At 43.6% G+C, this 21,707-nt stretch overlaps 1 protein-coding gene and 2 pseudogenes across 1 annotated transcript; 2 read left to right on the top strand and 1 right to left on the bottom strand.

Annotated features, from left to right (window-relative positions):
• Positions 1–1,223: 1,223 nt before the first annotated feature.
• LOC109434165 (NACHT, LRR and PYD domains-containing protein 13) lies at positions 1,224–20,230 on the top strand. The gene is made up of 6 exons (XM_019710894.2): positions 1,224–1,390; positions 4,565–4,732; positions 7,109–7,279; positions 10,409–10,579; positions 13,704–13,874; positions 20,056–20,230. The coding sequence occupies exons 1-6, from the start codon at positions 1,224–1,226 to the stop codon at positions 20,228–20,230; spliced, it is 1,023 nt and encodes a 340-aa protein (XP_019566453.2).
• On the bottom strand, positions 3,333–4,197 carry LOC109434158 (L-lactate dehydrogenase A chain; annotated as a pseudogene).
• Positions 16,483–17,653, top strand: LOC109434157 (RNA-binding motif protein, X chromosome; annotated as a pseudogene).
• Positions 20,231–21,707: the final 1,477 nt, after the last annotated feature.

The raw sequence follows: 21,707 nt of genomic DNA, 5'->3' as shown, positions 1-21,707 counted from the left end.
GACACTAATGACTTCCAGTTTGGGAAATAAGGAAACCTGACTGTTCTGCTAATTATTTCAGGTCCCAGAGATGTTTTCTAAACTTTTCTTGTAAGTAGAGCCTGCTACATGTGTTCTCAACCCTTGTTTAACCCTCAAACCTGCAAGAAGTACCATTTCAATTTTGGTTGAACATATTGAAATTTCAAGAAGACTAATTTATTTGTGTTCACCCAGATTGGAATATTAGTAAGGTGATGTGTTTGGAGTAATAAATGTTCAATATATACTGGTTATCATTTACCCTGTCTTGGAATGCCTAAAACTTAAATAAAGGACTTTATTTAGGGAGGGGCCCCTGTTGGGTCATGTCAATAAGTGCTCTTAATACAAAGTATTTTCCCAAGGATCATTCCATTTATTTGAGGATCGATACTCCATCAACATCATTTCTCCCTTGACACATGATCACCCTAAGGCTTCCATGAGACTTCATGCCTTCTCCAAAGGTCATAATAGATCTTCTGATGTTAAGGTCATTTCCTATTTCTCTACAGCACAGCTTCTTACTGTTTTTCTGAGAGGTTTTTAACTGCATATTAGAATGAACTGGGATGTTAAACACATAAAGCACACACACTTAAGATTGGAAACGATTACACTAACCAATGCTACATTCTGGGCTCACAGAGCAGATGTAGATTAGGAAATTTATATCCTTCAGGTACTTTAGGAATGTTCTTTGTTCGACTTCCCTCATCTTATCTGAGGTTAAAAAAAAGTATTACTTTAATGCTGTTTTGCTCTTATTAACATTGAAAGCCTACTGTATTGGGGAAATTCTAAATAATTAGAATGCTAATAATTCTAAATATTTACATGAATCTAATCATCACAAGATCCTATGAGAGTAAGTTTTATTATGTACTTTTAGAGATAGAAAATTGGAGCACAGAGTTTTGAATTCATTTTAGGTCTGATTCACTTAAAGTCTGAACTTTAAAGGGTTATACCTGTAGTCCACCTCACCTCACTTATGTGGTTGCTTTCCTCCAAAAATAGTTGTTGAGGATTGCAGGAATTACACATCCGGTGTTTTGAGATCTATGCTTTTTGGGTTACAGATCTCCATACCCAGAATGCTACAGAATTTCCACACCATTTGTTAGGGTCTCTTTTTGCCTCTTCTGGGTGTTGGTTGAGCTTCATTTACTCATCAGCCTTCTCTCTCTCCCTCATAAAGAATGAGTCTCGTCAATTCCAAGATACATCAGTGGGAGGACGTTTGTTCTGTGTTTCACAATGGGAACCTGAGTGAGCTGGACCTGAGTAACAGCAAGCTAAATGCTGCATCTATGAAGAAACTCTGTTATGAACTGAGAAATCCAAGGTGCAAACTTCAAAAACTAACGTAAGTGTGATATTCTCACTGTTTGATGAATACCAGAGGAGACTAATCCTCTTTTTTCCCCTTCTATTTACTGCAATATGTATTTGCCAGAAAGTAAGCTAGGTGCTCAGAAGAATTAAATAATTGTGCCAGTATTAGTGAAGTTGCTACTTAGGCAAAGATGATTGAAATTTATAAAAAATGGCAGTCATGAGTGATCTTGCCCTAGAGGTACATGTAAAGCAGCAAATTTTTCCTCAAGACCTCTGAGTGAGGCTGCCATTTTGAGCTGGATATGAAGGAGTGGAGAGGTTCTAGGATGTTATAGGGGCATCTCTAGCTCCGTTTTTGGATTGTGAACAGAGAACAGAGCAGATGAATTCCTGCATCCATAGAGTTGACATTGTGTTAAAGAAACACACATAATGGTCAGAATAGTATATGAGATGGTGACACCTCCCAAAGCAGAAGGAAATCAGTTCCTTAAGAAGGGCCTACTCATTGGAGCTGAAACATAGTTTTTTGAATTGAGTTTATTTGTTCTCTAGCATGATGTCAGTAGACATTACGGGGTCTCAAGTCTGGCTTGAAGATAGGGAAGAATAAGCAGGTGGAGGTGGACCTTGTGGGAGAAGCCAGGAAGAAATACTGAGAGAGGACAGAGTGAGTAATGCTTCGAGTGGAATTTGAGATGGCATTTGGTTGGATGCTGGAGAGTCTTGGCCAACTAATTGTATCCTGCTCTTCATCCACAATTCCATCATACCTTGAGGTTTAAAAATTCAGACACATGCTGATTCAACGAGTTAAGAGCAGAAGATTCAGCAATAATGACTGTTCTCAACTTCAATGTATTGAATGAGCTGGATCAAATACATGGAAGGCAGGCTTAAACAGTTGTCTTTTTCGTCTTTTTTCTTTTTCCCCTACCCCATTTTGGTTTTGTCACTTAATCCTCAAGATAAGGAGAAACAAGCTCAAGGAAAAACAAGAGGCGTTTTCTCACCAGACCTCTCTGGGTTGGTATGGGGGGGTCACCTTCCTAGAAGACCAGGTGACCCCAGGACTTTATTTATTTATTTATTAGTTTTAGGTGCACAAAACAATGCAATAGCCATACATGTACACCCCTCACAAAGCAACAACCCCCCCCCCCAATATGCTGTGCCTCTGACATCATATATAGCTGTTACAATTCCATTGACTCTATTCCCTATGCTGTACCCTAGGACTTCTTTTTTTTCACTGTTCAAGGTTTATTTGGTGTTTTTGTTGGTATGATACTTGGATAGTTGGCTGCATTATTAATATGTAGACTTTTCATTTTGTATTAGCCTCCAGTATATGCTGATGCATATAGTACATAAAATAAGGTCCCTTAGAACATGCAATTTTGTATTTATACATTGGATCCCCAGCTTTGGGACTGGAGGAAAGAAAGTTGGACTAGGCACATAGGGTAAAGGAACCGAGTTATAAAACACACAGTAAACACACGTCTGGTTTGAAGGGCAACTGTAGCATCGTGTGCAACAATGGCAGTGGTGGTGCCTCTGGGGGTGGAACTAGTCCACACTAACCAAGTTAGGATGAGATAAGTACCATCCAGCATCAGGATATAGCTGCAGGGATTTATGAACCATTCCTATTGCTAACTTTAGGAAATCGATGTTTTCCCTAGGCTGTCTTAATAATATTACTGCTTTAGTACAGATCAGATAAAAAGGACAATATGCACAACCTCCAACTAAAATCCTGTTGTACCCTAGACAGTGAAGTGGCACGACATTAGAAGACTCTAAAACTGCAGCTCTTTTTGGATCCCCCAAAGTGTATCTGCACTCTTCTTCAAATGGGCCTCTTCCTCAGGTGTCAGAGTCACCTTCACAACATCTGAGATTCCAGTCTGTCCCAAGATGCAAGAAACACTAAGGAAGACGTCATCTTTTATTCCATCTAGACCCTTAATCACGGTGGAAATTGGATGCACCCGCCTAAGATTCTTCATCATACTTTCTGCCAAATCTGCCACGGATAGTCCCATGGCTCAGGATTTGTAGCCTTTCAGTTTGATCACCTCATAAGCACTGTCAACCATCTGTTTGTGAACTTCTTTCCACTGTTCCTTATCAGCATCAGTGCCTAAATTAGGGTGCAGAGACTTCAGGGAGACACCAGCAACATTCACTCTACTCCATACAGGCATACTCGGTCTCCATGCTCCCCAAGGACCCATGCATGACAGCTTGGTGGGTGAACTCCCAGCCTTTCCCCCAGGAGATAACGGAACCGGGCTGAATCCAGATTGCAACCACTTCCAATAACACAGTTTTTGGGAAAGCCGCTAATCTTCCAAGCCACATAGGTCAAGATATCCACTGGATTGGAAACAATAAGCAATTTGCAGTTGGGGCTGTATTTGACAACATTAGGAATGATGAATTTAAAGATGCTCACATTACACTGGACCAAATTAAGATGGCTTTCTCCCTCTTGTTGACGTGCCCCAGCTGTGATAATCACCAGCTTGGAGTTTACAGTCACATTATAATCTTTGCCAGAGACAATTTGTGCTGTTATAAGGAAAAGGCTGCCATGTTGGAGATCCATCATCTCTCCCTTCAATTTGTCTTCCATGACATCAACATGAGCAAGCTCATCTGCCAAGTCCTTCATTAGGATACTGACGGCACAGGCCATGCCAACAGCACCAACCCCAACCACTGTAATCTTATTCTGGGGGCTTTGTTCTTCCTTAAGAAGATTCACAATCAGCTGATGCTTGAGAGTTGCCATATTGAATTTAGAACCAAAAGGAATCCAAGTTGAGTGACATCCAACAGTTGACGCTGCTTTTCCCCCTGCTGCTAAACCTTCCGAGTCCCACAACTCCTAGTGCCCTAGGACTTCTTAATGGCAAATTGGGGGGGGGGGGGCGGGGAAGAGCTCGGCTTGAGTGACTCCTGACTTCATATATCCAACTGAGAGTCTTGACCAACTAATTGTATACTAATTGTAACTAATTGTATCTTTGGGGAGTATACCATGACTCAAAAATCAAATTTTGGGTTCCTCTTATATCTTCTACATCCTTGAGGGTCTCTGTGTGTTTTTAATGGTAGAAAGGCAAGATGAAGAAACAGTCTCCCCTACACACATGCCAAGCTAAGCTTTCTCACTGCTTCTCTTCCTCAGTTGCAAATCGGTAACCCCTGTGAGGGTTCTGAAGGAGCTGGTCCTGGTACTTTATGGTAACAGCAGGCTGACCCATCTGAACTTGAGCTCTAACAACCTGGGAATTACTGTATCCATGATGATCTTTAGAACCTTGAGACACTCAGCCTGCAACCTCAAGTATCTGTGGTAAGTCTGGTTTTCCAGATCTGTCCCCAAGGTTACCCCTAGGTTTGATGACTCGGGGAGAACAGGAATGAGCATGGCAGTGAAAGATACAGAGAAAGATTAGCAAAGGGAAAAGGTACATGGGTGTGGAGCAGTGATTCTCAAATTTTAATGTAGATCAGAACCACCCACGGGGTGTGTTAACACACAGATTCCTGGAACTCACCCCTGAGCTACAGCAGGTCCACTGTGGGGCCTGATAATCAGCATTTGTAGTAGGCCTGGAGGCAATGCTGGACCGTGGACCACACTTGGAGTAGCATTGACTTGGAGGCCGTCCTGCCTCTGGAAGGGACAAGGAATGGGGAGAAATCAGCTTTTGTTCATGGAGTAAGGTGACCTCTAACTGAAAACTACTCTGCCCAGAACTAACTGCCTGTCTGGGGACCTTTTTGCCAGGTTGGAGTCGTGTGGCCTCACCTCTCTGGTTTGTCGGTGTCTCTTTCTGGAGCTCAGCAAGAACTCCAGTCTGCATTTCCTCAGTGTGGGGGACAATGACCTCTCTGATATCCAGGAGAAAGGACCACAGAAGCCTTTTGACATGTCAAAGTGTGCCCTGAAGGAGCTGTGGTAACTCTTCCTGCTTTGAGGGGCAAAGCCAGGGCAGCCGTGGGAGTATGTTTTGGGGAGCCTTGGGGATCCCCCTATTGTATTTACCTATCCTGTTGACACACTTCTTTTTTTTCTTTTTTTAAAGATTTTATTGGGGAAGGGGAACAGGACTTTATTGGGGAACAGTGTGTACTTCCAGGACTTTTTCTCCAAGTCAAGTTGTTGTCCTTTCAATCTTAGTTGTGGAGGGTGCAGCTCAGCTCCAGGTCCAGTTGCCATTTTCTAGTTGCAGGGGGCACAGCCCACCATCCCTTGCGAGAGTCGAACCGGCAACCTTGTGGTTGAGAGGACGCTCTCCCACCAACTGAGCCATCTGGGAGCTCAGTGGCAGCTCAGCTCAAGGTGCCGTGACTTGAGGAATTGAACTGACAACCTTGTAGTTGAGAGCCCACTGGCCCATGTGGGAATCGAACTGGTAGCCTTCGGAGTTAGGAGCATGGAGCTCTAACCGCCTGAGCCACTGGGCCGGCCCCTTGACACACTTCTTTTCATCTTCATCCTTTCCACCTTGTATCGATGAGTATTATCGATTGCTGTGCACAGACTTAATTTCAAGGCTCGATATGCAAGACACCACCACCACAAGCTGGGATGGAAGTTAAAGAGTTTTATTACAAAGCGAAAGTAAATAAGACAAGATAGAAGTTAGGGGAATATATCATCATACCACTGACAAGCAAGGTGGCAAATCATCATACCACCAGGACGCAGTCAATTAGAGGCGCAGAAACAGCACCAGCCTTTCATCAGCACCGTCGAAATATCTTGCAGCAGCAGAGGCAGCGCGGGGAACAACCGTGCCTGCCTTTGTTCTTCTGGGGTTTTAAGGACTTCACTAACAACAGTGGCAAGGAGCCAATAAGCATATGTGTCAGCAACACAAGGAATTGGTCCCGGATCTGGCTAGGAGCTGGGGCCAGTCTTTGGTACCAGATTAGATGTGCCGGAGCCTGCGAAGGCCAGACTCCCCATCCTGTACTTGGTCCTTCAGAGGGTAGACAGTCCTCCCAAGGCCAAGCACATATCCAAGTCACTGTGAAAGTTTACCTCCCCAAATGTTCCCAGGTAGACCTTCATATATTCTATCCTTTACACACCTTTCTCCCTAGGCCTCAGTCTCGGCCAGTTTTGCCCTCACCCAGACTGTGGGCCTCTTACTTGCTGGCCTCTTTGGTTTAACCCCTTAGGCTTCTGTCAGCCTCCCCTAAACCCAGTGATTTTCAACTGGGGCAATTTTGTCCCTCAGAGGACATTTGACAATGTCTGAACACATACTTTGTTTCCACAATTGGGAGCGGATGATGTTTCTGGCATCTAGTGTATAAAGACCAGGTATAACCAATATCCTACCATGCACTGGGAGACCCCCCACAACCAGCGTGACCTGGCCCTGGAGGACCCCCCACAACCAGAGTGACCTGGCCCTGGAGGACCCCCCACAACCAGAGTGACCTGGCCCTGGAGGACCCCCCACAACCAGAGTGACCTGGCGCTGGAGGACCCCCCCACAGCCAGAGTGATCTGGCCCAAAGCTCAGTAGGGCTGAGACTGAGAAACTGTACCTTGACCTACCTTTTCCTCCTTCTTGAAGCTTTTGTTTTTTACCTGATTGAATCTTGCCATGATGTTGGGGTCCCAGACTGTGGCCCAGCTGAGGGTTTGAGAAAGAAAGAAAAAGGAGGATGGGTATAGCTGAGGCTCACCTTGAATCTGCACCTTCCACAGCCTGGAGAAATGCAACCTGTCGGTGGCCAGCTCTGAGGGGCTGGCGTTGCTTCTCACCAGCACCGAGAGAACAACTAGGCTGTGCCTGGGGTTTAATCAGCTCCAAGATGATGGTGTAAGGTGGCTGTGCACTCTCCTGAGTCAACCCGAGTGTGCCTTAGAGAGATTGGTGTAAGTTCCTCTTGGTTCCAGTTCTATAAATGAGCCTCTGGGAGGTTCAGCACTGGGGAGAATGATGGTTCCTTCATTGGGGACCCACTTATATCCTTGAAAACTAACATGTATTGAGCAGTTATTCCACGTGCTAGGCATTGTTGTAAAACACAGATTGAGTAGCATCCCAGGTTTGTTGATTCAATTACTGGGGGTTGTGCCAAGGAATTCAGTTTTAGCAAGGACACCGGGAAATTATGGTTGTTTTAGTCAACCCAGCCCTGACCTCCCATCTCCAGACACTGAGCTGGCACCAAGGTCAGGGCAGGAGACAAGACAGACATGCTTCCTGCCTGTGTGGAGGATGTAGTTTCATGAGTGAGAGACCAAAGAAAAGCCAACAGTAGTGCAGATATGAAGAAGGACAAAGAATGAGTAGACCGAGTGTTGGGGTTGGTTTCCCAGTAAGGTCTCCTCTCACCATCTTATCTGAGGAGGTGATGCTTGCAGACTTGCGCAAAAGACAGGAAGCCATACACAGAGAGAAGAAACAGGAGGGTTGGCCTGTTGGGGTAGGAACAACAAGAAGACATGTATGGCAAGAGTAATGTGAGTGGGGCAGGGGAAAGCCTGAAGAGGAAGTTGCAGAGGCAGAAAGATGCTGGAATATGCTGGGGCCGTGTAGGAATCTGTGTTTTGTTTGGGGGGAGATGAAAAGGCCTCTGGGGGTTGGAAGTTGGACAGTGACATCTCTGAAAAGTCACTGAGGCTGTCCTTGAATGATGGACTCTGATGGGGGCACAGGGGGAACAGAAGCAACTCCCTGAAGACCAGATGAGACGGTATGAGGGAGTCGGCCTGATGAGGTGTAGGATTTCAGGGCATATTTGAAGGTAGAGCCAGTGGGACTTGGCGATGGATGAGAGGTAGTTTAGGCGGGAAGGGAGCCCAGAACCCCTGCAAGTGATGGGCTTGGGCAGCTGGGGGGAGGGTGGTGTCATGTTATGACATGGGGAGGAGTGGAGGAAGAGCAGCTTTGGGTGTACAGAGTGTAGACTGGGACATGGGCGCGGGACGTGCCTGTTCATGTGCCACGTGGAGGTGTCATGGGAACAGGTGTAGGTGGGTCGACAGGGCTCCAGGGCTTCACTGGGCAGGGATGAGGGTCCATTTGCAGTGTGATTATGCAGACCTTTTCCTCATTAGCCACGTCTGCTTCCTGGTGCAGTATGAAATAAATGGAGAGTTGGGTTTTCATGGGGTCAGCTATTGTGCAAGTGGGTATGAAAGAATGGAGAAGGCCAAGGGTCTGAGGTCCATCGGGGGGGCGATTATGGTAAAAAACTATGAAGTCTGAGCCTGGGAGCCAGAGGTTGGCACTCACCTAGCACTGGGTCTCAAGGAACCAGAATATTAGTAAGAAGTTAATGCAAATATAGGATGAACTGATATTATACATGTACAATTATTTGTTATATTTATAATATAGTCTAAAGTATATAATATAATTAGCTATGTTATAATTATGTTTATATACTTTAATATATAATTTATGATGTGTCATATTTAATGTCATATATAACTATATAAAATATTTAATAAATAACATAATAAATAACAACATATTAATATATTAATAATCATAATGTATTCTCCATATAATAACATTGAATGTAATTTAAATTATATTTAATAATTTAATATATAACCATATTATATGTAATATAAGTAATATGTATCATTTATATAAGATTTATTATGTTATATAAAATATATATAGTTATATGTATGTAATACACAATGTTATATATCTATATATCATATATATATCTATAAGAGCTCACATATTATAGGTAATATATATAATTTATATAACATGTAAGATTTGTTACACAATAACAACAGTATCTATTACATGTAATATGTGTTATATAATACCTATAGATCTACTATATATATAAAATCTCTATATGTTGTATATCTCCTATCACTTGTAGTACTGTCCTGAGCACTTTGCATGCATGGCTCATTGGCAGTCATCACTCCTGTGACAAGCCATCGTAGTCTCCACTTTAGAGCAGCAGAGCTGAAGGAGGACACAGCTTGCCAACAGCAGTTAGTGACAGCTGAGTGGCGTCTGAACCCAGGACTGGCTCCAGAGCCTGAGGCTGCCTCAGTACCACTGAAAATGTTTTTCCTCAATTAATTTTTATTTTTACTTAAATGCTTTAAAATTCTCACATTAAAATTTATTTTTTCGACATGTAAAAAGTTGTACATACTGGAGGGTGCCAAAAAACTGTATACAAGTGGACACTTTGGTCAACGTTGCTCTAGCAGTAGTTCGCCATAATCAGAAATGTCCAGACACTGATGGTAACCACTTTGAGCACCTCTTGTAATTGCAGAAGTGCAACGTGACTTGTATTCATCTTTTATTATCGGTATATGTTGACTATTATAATTTTAACAGTTTTCCTTTCTTAAAATGTGTATACATTTTTTTGGCACCCTCTGTGTATAATGTGTACAACTCAGTGGGTTTGGGAATAAGTTACACCTGTGAAGCCATCACCACCCTCAAAACTGTGGGCATGTCCATCACCTCCCCCAGTTTCTTCCTGCCCTTTATTATTATCATTACAGTTGTGGTGGTGGTGGTAACACTTAACATAGGATCTACCATGTTTCCCCGAAAAGAAGACCTAACCAGAAAATAAGCCCTTGCATGATTTTTCAGGATGACATCCCCTGAACATAAGCCCTAATGTGTCTTTTGGAGCAAACTTTAATATAAGACCTGGTCTTATTTTCAGGGATTTTAAGCATATAGACAGCATTGTTAGCTGTAGGCACAATGCCATATGGTAGTAGATCTCCAGAACTTATCTTGCTTAACCGAAACTTTGTACCATCATTCCTTTATCTTTGTTTGAAACCCATCCCTAACTAGATGGGGACATTCTTGCCATGCTTGTTGTCCAGTCTGGAACTGGACAGGACAAGTAAGCAAACACAGATGCTCAACACATCCCAGGCTAGGGCCCAAGGAGACACTGTGGTGAATTTGGTGGGGTGGCTGCTGGTGGCTCAGGCCCTGGGTTTGGGATGCTTTCCCAAGCATCTGTCTCTGGCTCTGCTCCCCAGGCTCTGGTTCTGCCAGCTTGGTGTGCCCAGTTGCAGGTACTTGTCAGATGCTCTCCTCCAGAACAAGAGTCTGACGCACCTGAATCTGAGGAAGAACCACCTGGGAGATGAGGGGATAAGGCTTCTGTGTGGAGCACTGAGTCGTCCAGACTGCAGTCTGCAGAACCTGGAGTAAGTGTCATGCCTCCCTCTCGTTTAGTGGGTGGCAGGAGCACCCTGTGAGTGGACCTGTAAAGCCCTGAGTCCCAGGTGGGGTGTGCGTCCTGGGTGCAGATGTGATTATTGGCATAGAGGAGCTTAGGTTTGTGGGAGGTGGTGGGTAGGGGTACCTGTGGGGGGAAAACTGGGGTGACTATTAAGGGCCAACCACAATGTATGTTGGGGTCCGCAAGATGACCCTCGGGTTTGATGATTCACTAGGACCCTGACAACTCTGCATGCAGTCGTTTGTGGCTATGACTTGTTACAGTGAAAGGAGACAAAGCAACATCAGAAAGAGAAGGTGCACTGGCAAAGTCTGCAGGAACCTAGGTGCCAGCCCCCAGGAATTCGCTCCCAGCGGTCACCCAGGACCACTTTAATACCCCCAGCAATGAGCTGTGACAACTCCTGTGAAATGTTGTCCACCACGGAAGGTGTGACCTACACACTCAGTGCTCCAGATTTTCTCCTGGGCTCTGGTCCTGTGCACACTTACCGAGCACATCCCACGATCCCAGATCTGTGGGAGGAAAGCAGGGGTTCAGCATAAATCATGTTTGCACAGCTTAGGCACAATAAGTCACTTTTATCAGGGAACAGGGGAGCTCTCCTGGAATCCGTGTTGCCAGATGCCAACCGAAGGCCATCCTCGTCAGCCGGCCTTTCTAAGGACAGTGGCCAGGCGTGCTCTGCCAGCTCTCCTGCACACTGTGCCTATGTCTGATCTTCTTTATTCTGTGTCTGATAAAGAAGTCAAAATGAGCTTTGGGTCTCCCTAGTTTGCCAGTCACAATATAAATGATTTTGTATGTTATTTATGCCTGTGGATGTTTTTTAACATAGAGACCATATCTGTCTCAAAAAGGCTATGACCCCTCAGTGGAAATATAGATGACACTGGAGGCTATCCAAATAACCACAGAATAGTGTGCTAAGAGATTTGGAAACCTTTGTCTATAATTTTTTAATTAACATTAATAGTATTGGAAATATTTTAATGGCTTAACATGTAGCTGAGCCATAATTAGGTACAGTAGAATATTCTTGCATTGGTCACGGCACCCACATGTGCCTACATTTAAATTAAAATTAATGAAGATGAAATTTGGTTACAAATTCAATGCCTCAGTTACACTAACTACATCTCAAAGGCTTGGTGGTCACATGTGGCTAGTGGCTATCGTAGTGGACAGTGCAGCTACAGACTATTTCCACCATCATCATGGAAATTTCTATCGGACATTGCTGACTCAATGGGAACCAAAGGTCAGATAAAACCAGGTCCCACCGATGTCCTCCAACCACTTGCTTCCCCTCTTTGGGGCCCACCAGTGTTTTCAGTGTCTTTTTTATTTTAATCCTCCCAGAGGTCTTCTGTGCATATATAAGTGTGTTTTTACTCAGCTTTCATTCCCATGAAACATGCACCCCAAACAACATATCTGAGAATGTTGCATACCTGTACATGACAACCTTAACTCTTTTATGATGACATAGTGACTTGTTGAATGAGTGTACAGGTTATGTCTATCTCTCTCACCTCTCCCTCTCTCTGTTTCCTCTCTTATCTCTGCCTCTCCTCTCTATCTCTGTGTCTCTGTCTCTCTCTGTCCTTCTCTCTGTCTCCTCTCTACCTCTCTCTCTTTGGTTGTTTCCAATCTTCTTCAAAAGGTATAACAATTATACACTGTATCTCTGTTCCTGTATCATTTTGGACGTGGAAATATGCTTGTAGAATAAGTTCCTAGACCTAAAATGGCTGGGTCAAAGGGTATCTGCAATCAAAATTTAGCACATATTGCCTAATCGTCCTCTACTAACTCTGTCACCATCTGCCAAGAGCCCGTGTTATCCACACCCTCGCAGTGTCACTAAACCTCCTTGTTCTCCATCAATTTGAGAGGTAGAGTAATGGTAGCTCCAGCTATGTTTTATTTTTCCATGGAAATATTGAAACTGGTGCAAGAGTAGAGAGAGTAGTATGTAATGTATTCCATTATCCACTTCACCAATTGTTGATTCATGGTCAGTCTGCTTTTGTCTAAACCCTCAACGACACTCTCCCCTCAAGATTATTTTGAGGTTAGTCCCAGGGGTCATATTCCTTATTTGTGAACTCAGAGTTCTTGTTTATTTGTGTCTCTGTGAATAAGAATGGAGTTGAGCACTTTTGGAATGTTGAAAGTCATTTGTGCAAACTTACTTCCAAATGAAAAACCTGTTGATAAAACTTAAGGACTATTTTTTTCCCTATTGGCTTTTTTTCCTATGACCCGTAAGCATCCTTCACTAGGCAAGTTAGCCATGCTGGGTGTGATGTGTATAGATGTTTATCGAGTCAGCAGTTCCCTTAGACAGTTTTAATGATGTGGGTATTTTTCATGTAGTCAAGCTATTCCTATATGGCTGAAGCGTGTTGCCTTATGTTCATTTGCTTTCTCCACCTTAAGGTGTCACTCTTCCATTGTTTCACCTCCCTCCTCCATCTGTCTCTGTCTCTTCTCTGTGTCTCTGTGTCTCTGCCCCTCTCTCTCCCCCCCTCTCTGTCTCTTTCTCCCTCTGTCTCTTTCCTCTCTGTCCCTCTCTCTCTCCTCTCTGTCTCTGTGTCTGTCTCTCTCTGTCCTTCTCTCTCTCCTCTCTGTCTCTCTCCTTTCTCTCTGTCCCCTCTCCCCCGTCTCCCTCTCACCTCACCTCCTCTCATTCTCTCTCCAAACACTTACCTGAATTCCTCATCCTGAACTCCTTTTGGTACCATAGCTCATTCTTGGAAGTTGAGGTCTGCCCTACATGAGATTTTAGTATGTTTTCCAGCTCAAGTGTTGAGCTCAGAGGCTGAGACACATGTTCTGTGACAGCAGAGGGGAGCCCGGGCCCCTGTGGTGAGAAGCAGCCCTTCCCAGGACAGGACTTTGTGGTCCCTCCTCTCTGTGTGTCACAGGGAGCTGGAGGACCAGGTGTGGGGACCTCCTAACCAGCTCTTCCTCTTTCCGGGGCTCTGCCATCTCTTTTCCTTGGAAGAAAGTGAGGTGGGCTGGAGCTTATAAAGAGGGCTCGAGGATGATTTCCCTCCTCCTTTTCTGTCTTTATTTTGCAGTTTGTCAGAGTGTTTTGTCACAGCGGAGGGCTGTGGGGGGCTGGCTGACGTCCTCAAGCACAATCAGAATGTGAAGGTTTTGGATATTGGGAGAAACCGTGTCCAGGATGACGGAGTGAGGAGACTGTGTGAGGTTCTCCACTGTTCACAGTGTGCACTGAGCACACTTGGGTGAGTCAATGCTGTCCTTTTGCAGAAGTTCCCCCTTCTCCCCCTCCACCGCCCTGTTACTCCTGGGTGGGGACAGAGTAATATGTGGTCACTTTGGGGGCAAGAAGAGGTGACATGGTAAGGGGCAAAGTTTTACTTTTAAAAATCTCTTTGCTGATAGATATTCTTTCTTTCAATCTGTACGTTTCGGATAGAAGATGCTGGGGGAGGTGGCATGCCCCCTGCCCTGTGAATCTTCACTCTCTAACAGGGAGATGGATTTTTTTTTTAATTAATTTTTTTAGATTATTTTCTAAAATTTATTTTTTAGTTATAATTGAAATACATTAATATTAGTTTCAGGTGTACAGCATAGTGATTCAATATTAAGATGTTCAAATTGGCACTTATAAAATAGTCACAGGGATGTAAAGTACGGCACAGGGAATGTAGTCAGTAATATTGTATTAACAACGGATGGTGCCAGGTGGGGACTAGCCACATGGGGGAGCACTTTGTAAGTGAAGGTGGATTTTAACCACAATGTGATATGTTTGCTGGGCAAACTAGGATGGTTTAGCATCAAGTAGTAGGGTTTAGGGTTTAATGTGGCTCAAATGTAGCCCCTCTTCACACAGACAATGGTTTATTGTTCTCACAAACTGCTTAGGGGCTGGGGGAGGGCTGCACTGAGGAAGTTGGGTTTTGAAATGAACCTTGAAACAGGAGTCTTTGTCCCCACCCCCCTCCAGAAAGAAAGTCCTGGCAGAGAGTGATGGCACGGTCAAGGGCCCAGAGGTGGAACAGAGTGATGGGCCTGGGAAAGGGGAGGACACCATGCAGGGAAAAGTCCTGTGTGGTTTGAGTGCTTACTATGTGCATGGAAATGGGAAACCCATGACAATTATCACTTCATGCTCCAGCGGGGAGACCCTAGGAGGGCAGGAACTTTATACCCATTTTATAGATGGGGAAACTGAGGCAAGGAGGTCATTTAGCTAAATAACGATGGGAACAGGGACCCAATCCAAGTCTGATTCAGAAGCCAATTCTCCCTCCCCCCACCCCAACCAAAGCTTTATTGAGAGATAATGGACACATAACATTGTGTAAGTTTTAGGTGTACAATGTATTGATCTGAGACACTTAAGTGTTGCAATACAATCACCACCTTATGGTTGATTTGATACACATCATCTAATTGCCACTTCTTTTTTTTTTTTTTTTTTTGTGGTGAGAACATTCATGATCTACTTTCTTGTCAATTGTCGAGTATATAATGCAGAGTTATTAAGTATAGTCACCGTGCTGGACATTACATCCCCAGGACTTATTCATCTCGTGAATGGAAGCTTGTACTCTTTGACCATCATCTCCCATTTCCCGGCCCCTGGCAACTACCACTCTAATCTGTTTCTATGAGCTTTTAGATTCCACATATGAGATTATACAGTACTTCTCTTTCTCTGTGGAAACCCTGCCATATACAGTGACATGGACGGACCTTGAGGGCATTGTGCTAAGTGGTAAAAGTAGGAAGCCAATACTTTTCGCCACTTCCCTAACCTTTAAGAAGTATCTTCGGGTGCAATATTCTTTACCCTGCAGGTAAGGAAGAAGCCACCAGATTTATACAAGCAAACCAGGGTCATATTTATGCTTAAAAAGAGTGAGGGTCTGGTTTTAAGCTCTCACTCTCCAGGTACTTTTCCCCAGAGGCAGAAATGAGTAAAACATTTGCAGCAGTTATTGCATCGTCTTTACTGATGAATCTCTTCCTGATTTCCAGTTTGCGTCCATCCAGTCTCACTCTCCAGCGTGGTAACCTGAAAGCAGGTTCCTGCATATCCGCATTTGTATGCACAGGGTTCCATTTTACCATCTAGACCAGGGGTTCTCAGTCTTGGCACTACTGACATTTGGGGCTGAATTTTGTCCTGTGAGGACCATCCTGTGCACTGTAGGATGTTGAGCAGCATCCCAGGCTCTGCCCACTCGACGCCAGGAGCACCTCCCCAGTCCTCACACATCCCCAAATCTCCTCTGTGGGGAAAAACCATTCCTGATTGAGCAACACTTGTCTAGAAGACCGAAGGAATACTCTTAAAGGTACATGTTCAAGGTCAATGATATACTTTATAGCTGTGGCATTAGACCTGAGATTTTGAGACACAACGATTTGACAGTGGAGCCCATATTTTTCTCATACTATGCTCTTCCTGTCCATTAAATGGTACCTTTACCTGGAAGCGTCCTCTGGGTCCTACCCAGCCCCTTCCAACCTAAACAAATAGATTGCTACCCTCTACTTGTCATGTGTTGATTTTGCATGTACAGCCGCATGTCACGTTTCTTTATAGATTCAGGTGGAAATCCCCGCTATGTTAAACTGACATAATACACATTCACTGTCATCTTTGTATTCCTAGTAGCTAGCCCACCACATGTTCAGATTTTGTGTTCTTGAATTTAGAAATAAGATGGAGGTTGTGCAATAGTGTTAGTGGCTTATCTTTTCCGTCTTTCAAGCTGGCAGCCCTCCCTCCAGCTGAACTGCTAAAAGCCTCTGCCCACAAGCTCATAGGAGCTTGAAACTGTCTTCACCCATCTGATTCTCACCGAGGGAAAAATGGTTGAAGCAGATCACCCAGGAAAGCTCTTCACTGGTGGCCTGAAACAAATGCAGAAACAAATGAGAAAACCCTTGAAGGAGTATTTGGCAAATATGGATGAATAGTGGAAGTACTCTTAATGAAAGATCGTGAAACCAACAAATCAAGAGGATTTGCTTTTGTCACCTTTGAAAGCCCAGCAGATGCTAAGGATGCAGCCGAGACATGAATGGAAAGTCCTTAGATGGAAAAGCCATTAAGGTAGAACAAGCCACTAAGCCATCATTGGAAAGTGGTAGGCATGGACCACCTCTGCCTCCAAGAAGCAGAGGCCCTCCAAGAGGCCTTAGAGGTGGAAAAGGAGGAAATGGAGGAACCAGGCAACCTCCCTCACATGGAGGGTGTATGGATGATGGTGGCTATTCCATGAACTATAACATGAGTTCTTCTGGGGATCACTTCCAGTAAAAAGAGGACCACCATCACGAAGTTGGGGTCCTCCCCTTAAAAGATCTCCTTCACGACCAGTTTGCAGCAGCAGTGGAATGGGAGGAAAAGCTCCTGTATCACGTGGAAGAGACAGCTGTGGAGGCCTTCCTCGAAGGGGATACTTGCCTTCTCGTAGAGATGTTTATTTGTCCCCAAGAGATGATAGATATTCTACTAAAGATAGCTATTCAAGCAGAGATTACCCCAGTTCTCATGGTATAAGAGATTATGCAGCACCACCGAGAGATTATACCGTGATGATGGTCACTCCAGTCCACGCAATGACTGTCCACCAAGAGGCTGCAGTGACAGAGGTGGCCATGGTGGTGCTTGTGACTATTCAGATCATCCAAGTGGAGGTTCCTACGGGGATTCACATAACAGTCATGGTAACTCACATAGTGCTCCACCGACACAAGGGCCTCCACCATCTTATGGTAGAAACAGTTGCTATGATGGTTATAGCAGCTCACATGATGGATGTGTTGGAAGTCGAGACAGTTACTCAAGCAGCCAAAGTGATCTCTACTCAAGTGGTCATAATCGGGTTGGCAGACAAGAAAGAAGGTTTCCCCCTTCTATGGAAAGGGGTACCCTCCTCCATGTGATTCTTACAGCAGTTCAAGCGATGGAGCACCAAGGGGTGGTGGCCATGGAGGAAGCCAGTCTGATAGAGAGGGAGGCAGAAGTACATATTAAAAACAAAACTTTGGACCAAAATCCCTGTTCAAAGAAACAAAAAGGAACCTATTTTGTCACAACTACCCAAGAACTACTAAAAGATAATTGTTACTTTTTTAAATTTTCCTGTTAAGTTCCCCCTTCCATAATTTTTATGTTCTTGTAAGGAAAAGCATAAAATATGTTTAAACTTATTTGATTTTTATGACATTGTTTTGAACAAGCAAATGTTACATGTGTTAAGACTTGACTTGTGTACTAATGTTGTAATTTTTCAAGTGTCCCTAATGGTCACTTTCTGATTTTTCCCTGTAAATGAGGCAAACCAATCTAAGATCTTCCACAAACACCTAGCCATCTGAAATGGAGAGATGAATCCCTCTGCCTATGCAAACAAGCTAGCTATTAGAGAGTGGTCGGGAGTATCTACTCTTAGGGTATCAGTCTTCAAACTGAAATCTCAAATATTTTCAGTATGAAATACCTGAGATCGGGTGCTGATGTAAGAAAAGTGTTATTCACCCAGTAAGCCCAAAACAAAGGGATAGTTCTGGCCATATTTTTGCCTTTCGGACATTTCCTTAGGAATCTATAAGAACCTCCCTTTTCCCTCTCCCCCAATAAGACCATTTAAGTGGGTGTTAATCAGTTACAAAATACTAAATAAAAGGTTTGGCCAAAACCAACCATGAAGCAAGAAAAAAAAGATGGAAAAGGTGTAATGAAAGGGTTGTAATGCTGTTTTAGGCCTTTCAAGGGCCTTATAAATAAATCACATCCACTTTATACTAAAATTGTTTCTTTCATGTTTGGTCAGGTGAATCATATTTCCCCCTCTGTCAAATTGGCGATAAGGTGTCATCTGCTTTTATAGGATTTGTGTACAAGGTGTGATCAAAAGATATGGTGAATCTTTAAATAAAAAAAATTTATTACAGTAAAAGATACATTGTCATTCCTCATTGTCAATCTCCCTCAAAATACTCCCCCTCGCTTCGAACATACTTATCCCATCATTCTTACAACTTTCTAAAGCAGTTCTGGAAGTCCTCTTTCATGAGTGTCTTTATTTGTGCTGTCATGGCTGCCTCAATGTCTTGAATCCATTCAAAACATTTACCTTTCATGGTCATTTTGACTTTGGGGAAGAGCCAGAAGTCACATGGTGCCAGATCCGGTGAATAAGGTGGATGAGGACACACCATAGTGTTTTTGTTTGATAGAAATTGCTTTGTTTACGGTGGCCAAGACATGGAAACAACCAAAATGTCCTTCGATAGATGAATGGATGAAGAAGTTGTGGTATATATACACAATGGAATACTATTCGGCGGTAAGAAAAGATGATATAGGAACATTTGTGACAACATGGATGTATCTTGAGAGAGTAATGCTGAGCGAAATAAGTCAGACAGAAAAAGCAGAGAACCATGTGATTTCACTGATATGTGGTATATAAACCAAAAACAACAAAAGAACAAGACAAACAAATGAGAAACAGAAACTCATAGACACAGACAATGGTTTGGTGGTTGCCAGAGGGTAAGGGGGATCGAATATATGGTGATGGAAGGAGAACTGACTCTGGGTGATGAACACACAATGGGATTTATAGATGATGTAATACAGAATTGTACACCTGAAATCTATGTAATTTTACTAACAATTGTCACCTCAATAAATTTAATAAATAAATAAATAAAAAGTTGCCATAAACCAGAAGCGATGTGTGACACGGAGCCTTTCTCATTGTGATCAAAAAATGCTGTGAATGCTGCTGCCAAGTGCCATCCAATGGAAAGGCAGGGATCTTCAATACTAAAAGCAGCACATCAAAACTTAGTAACACTCTGTGACAAGAAGTTTCAACTTGCTCAGCGCAGTCAGTCAGGTATGAGGTGTGATTGAGAGAAGGTGTGTTTTAAAGTGTGCCATAAATCACCCTCCATTATGACAACACTCCGTGTCACACATCACTTCTGGTACACGGCAATTTCTGTCAAATAAAAACATTATGGTGTCCTCATCCACCTTATTTACCAGATCTGGCACTGTGTGACTTCTGGCTCTTCCCCAAAGTCAAAATGATTCAGGACATAGAGGCAGCCATGACAGCACAACTGAAGACATGAAAGAGGACTTCCAGAACTGCTTCAGAAAGTGGCAAGAACAATTGGATAAGTGAGTTCAAAGTGAGGGGGATTAATGGCAATGTGTCTTTTACTGTAAACATTTTTAATTTAAACACCGTATTGATTGATTACACCTCGTATGGATTAAATGAGTCCGGTGTGTGCTAAGCACTCTGCTATTAGCCAGTCTGTTTTAGTAATACTTTCCCCCTAGGCCTTGTTTCAGTTTTCTAATTTCTCAATCTTGGTCGACCATCTTTAATGCTTCCTTCCCACCCCACCCCCTAGGTTGGAAAAATGCGATCTGACGTCTGCTTGCTGCCGGCATCTCGCCTCCGTTCTCAGAAGCAGTAAAAGCCTGGTGAATCTGAACCTTTTAGGAAATGACTTGGGGTCTGATGGAGTCAACAAGCTGTGGGTGTCTCTGAAAAAATCAAAGTGCAAACTACGGAGACTCGGGTAACCCCCACTGACTCTTACAGGAGGAAGCACCTGCTGAGATCTGGGGGTGGATGGGCTAATGTTTTCAAGCAAGCATCAAGTTTAGCCTGAATTCCATTTCCTAGGATAGTGCTGGCCAACAGTACCTTCAGTAATGATGGCAATGATCTCTGTCTGCATTACCCAATAGAGTAGCCACTCGCTGCAGGCAGTAACTGGGCACTTGCAATGTGAACAGTGCAACTGAGGGACTGAAATTTTCGCTTTCTTTAGTTTGAATTAACTTGAATAGCCACAAGCAGCTAGCTACAACCATATTGGATGGCACAGTCCTATAGGCATTAGGGCATTTGAGGAGTCACGTCATCTTTCCCATTCTCTAGTGCCTACTTTATTTCACTCAGCAGATATTCACTGAACAACTTCTTTTTCCGTGCTGACTGTGGGTCAAGCACAATGGCATGGTGGACAGTGGGAAATAAATGGACGTGAGCCTTGTCCTCGTGGATCTGTATTCTCCCCAGGGAGATGGCAAATTTGAGACCTATGAAAGCAGTGTTAGTTGTCATAAGTGCTATGAAGGAAACTCTGGGTTGTGGTATAGAAAATAAGAGTGGTCAGGGTGGTAAGGAAAGGCATGTCTGAGGTGATGTCATTGACCCTGAGTCCAACAAGACTAGAAGGAGGAGCCCATGTATCAGGAAGGGAACATGGAAAGTGACTAGAGATGAAGAGTCGAGTGTCCTAAGGAAGCAGCAGTAGCATGCACAAAGGTCCAGAGAGTATTTAATTAGAACACTCTATACCTCGATCAGTATTCTGGAGATGATGTCAGAAAGATATTAAACTAGGCACATTTTAGCAGAAATCATGTCAGAAAGCAAGGAACTTTGCCTACTTGGAAGTTGGTCAGAATCTGTACATGAAAGCTTGCTACCAACTTCACATCGAAGTAATGCATTTTTACAAGAGTTCTGGGCTGGTGACCACCAGAGATGTACATGTCTCCCCTTACCCATTATGTATGTGTGCAATTCAGGTTGTAGAGGGGATTTATGGCCAGGTACCCAGACGCTCACCTCTTTTCAAAGAAGGGAATGTAAGGACTTTACTTTCAAAAGTCTGATAAGCATAGACTAATAACACAAATGAGAGGAATCAGATTTATGCACACGCATAGCAGTGACCTCTGTTACTCTGCCCTATGTCTATTTTGTCATCTTTCCCAAGGATTTTCCATCTCTTTCCTTTCTGGTTGTGCCTTTCCCTTATGGAAAGGGGTCCTTGTACCATCATATCTCCTGCCCAGTCTCTGTGGGTGAAGCTAGACGGGGAGGTATACCTCTGTGAGGGCACACAGAAGTTAGCCTCTGTATTTTATCATCTCATTCCCTCATCTCTTCTTCTCACTCTAATTATATATTTGCAGGCTGGAAAAAGACTTGTACAATATAGTAAAAGAGGAGTTGGAGGAATTACAGGAGAAGGGATCCTACCTG

This window comes from Rhinolophus sinicus, linkage group LG11, assembly GCF_036562045.2.
Source record: "Rhinolophus sinicus isolate RSC01 linkage group LG11, ASM3656204v1, whole genome shotgun sequence".
In the NCBI taxonomy this organism is placed as follows: domain Eukaryota; kingdom Metazoa; phylum Chordata; class Mammalia; order Chiroptera; family Rhinolophidae; genus Rhinolophus; species Rhinolophus sinicus.
Note: the sequence above shows the minus strand (reverse complement) of the source record. Positions and strands in the feature narration are given on the sequence as shown.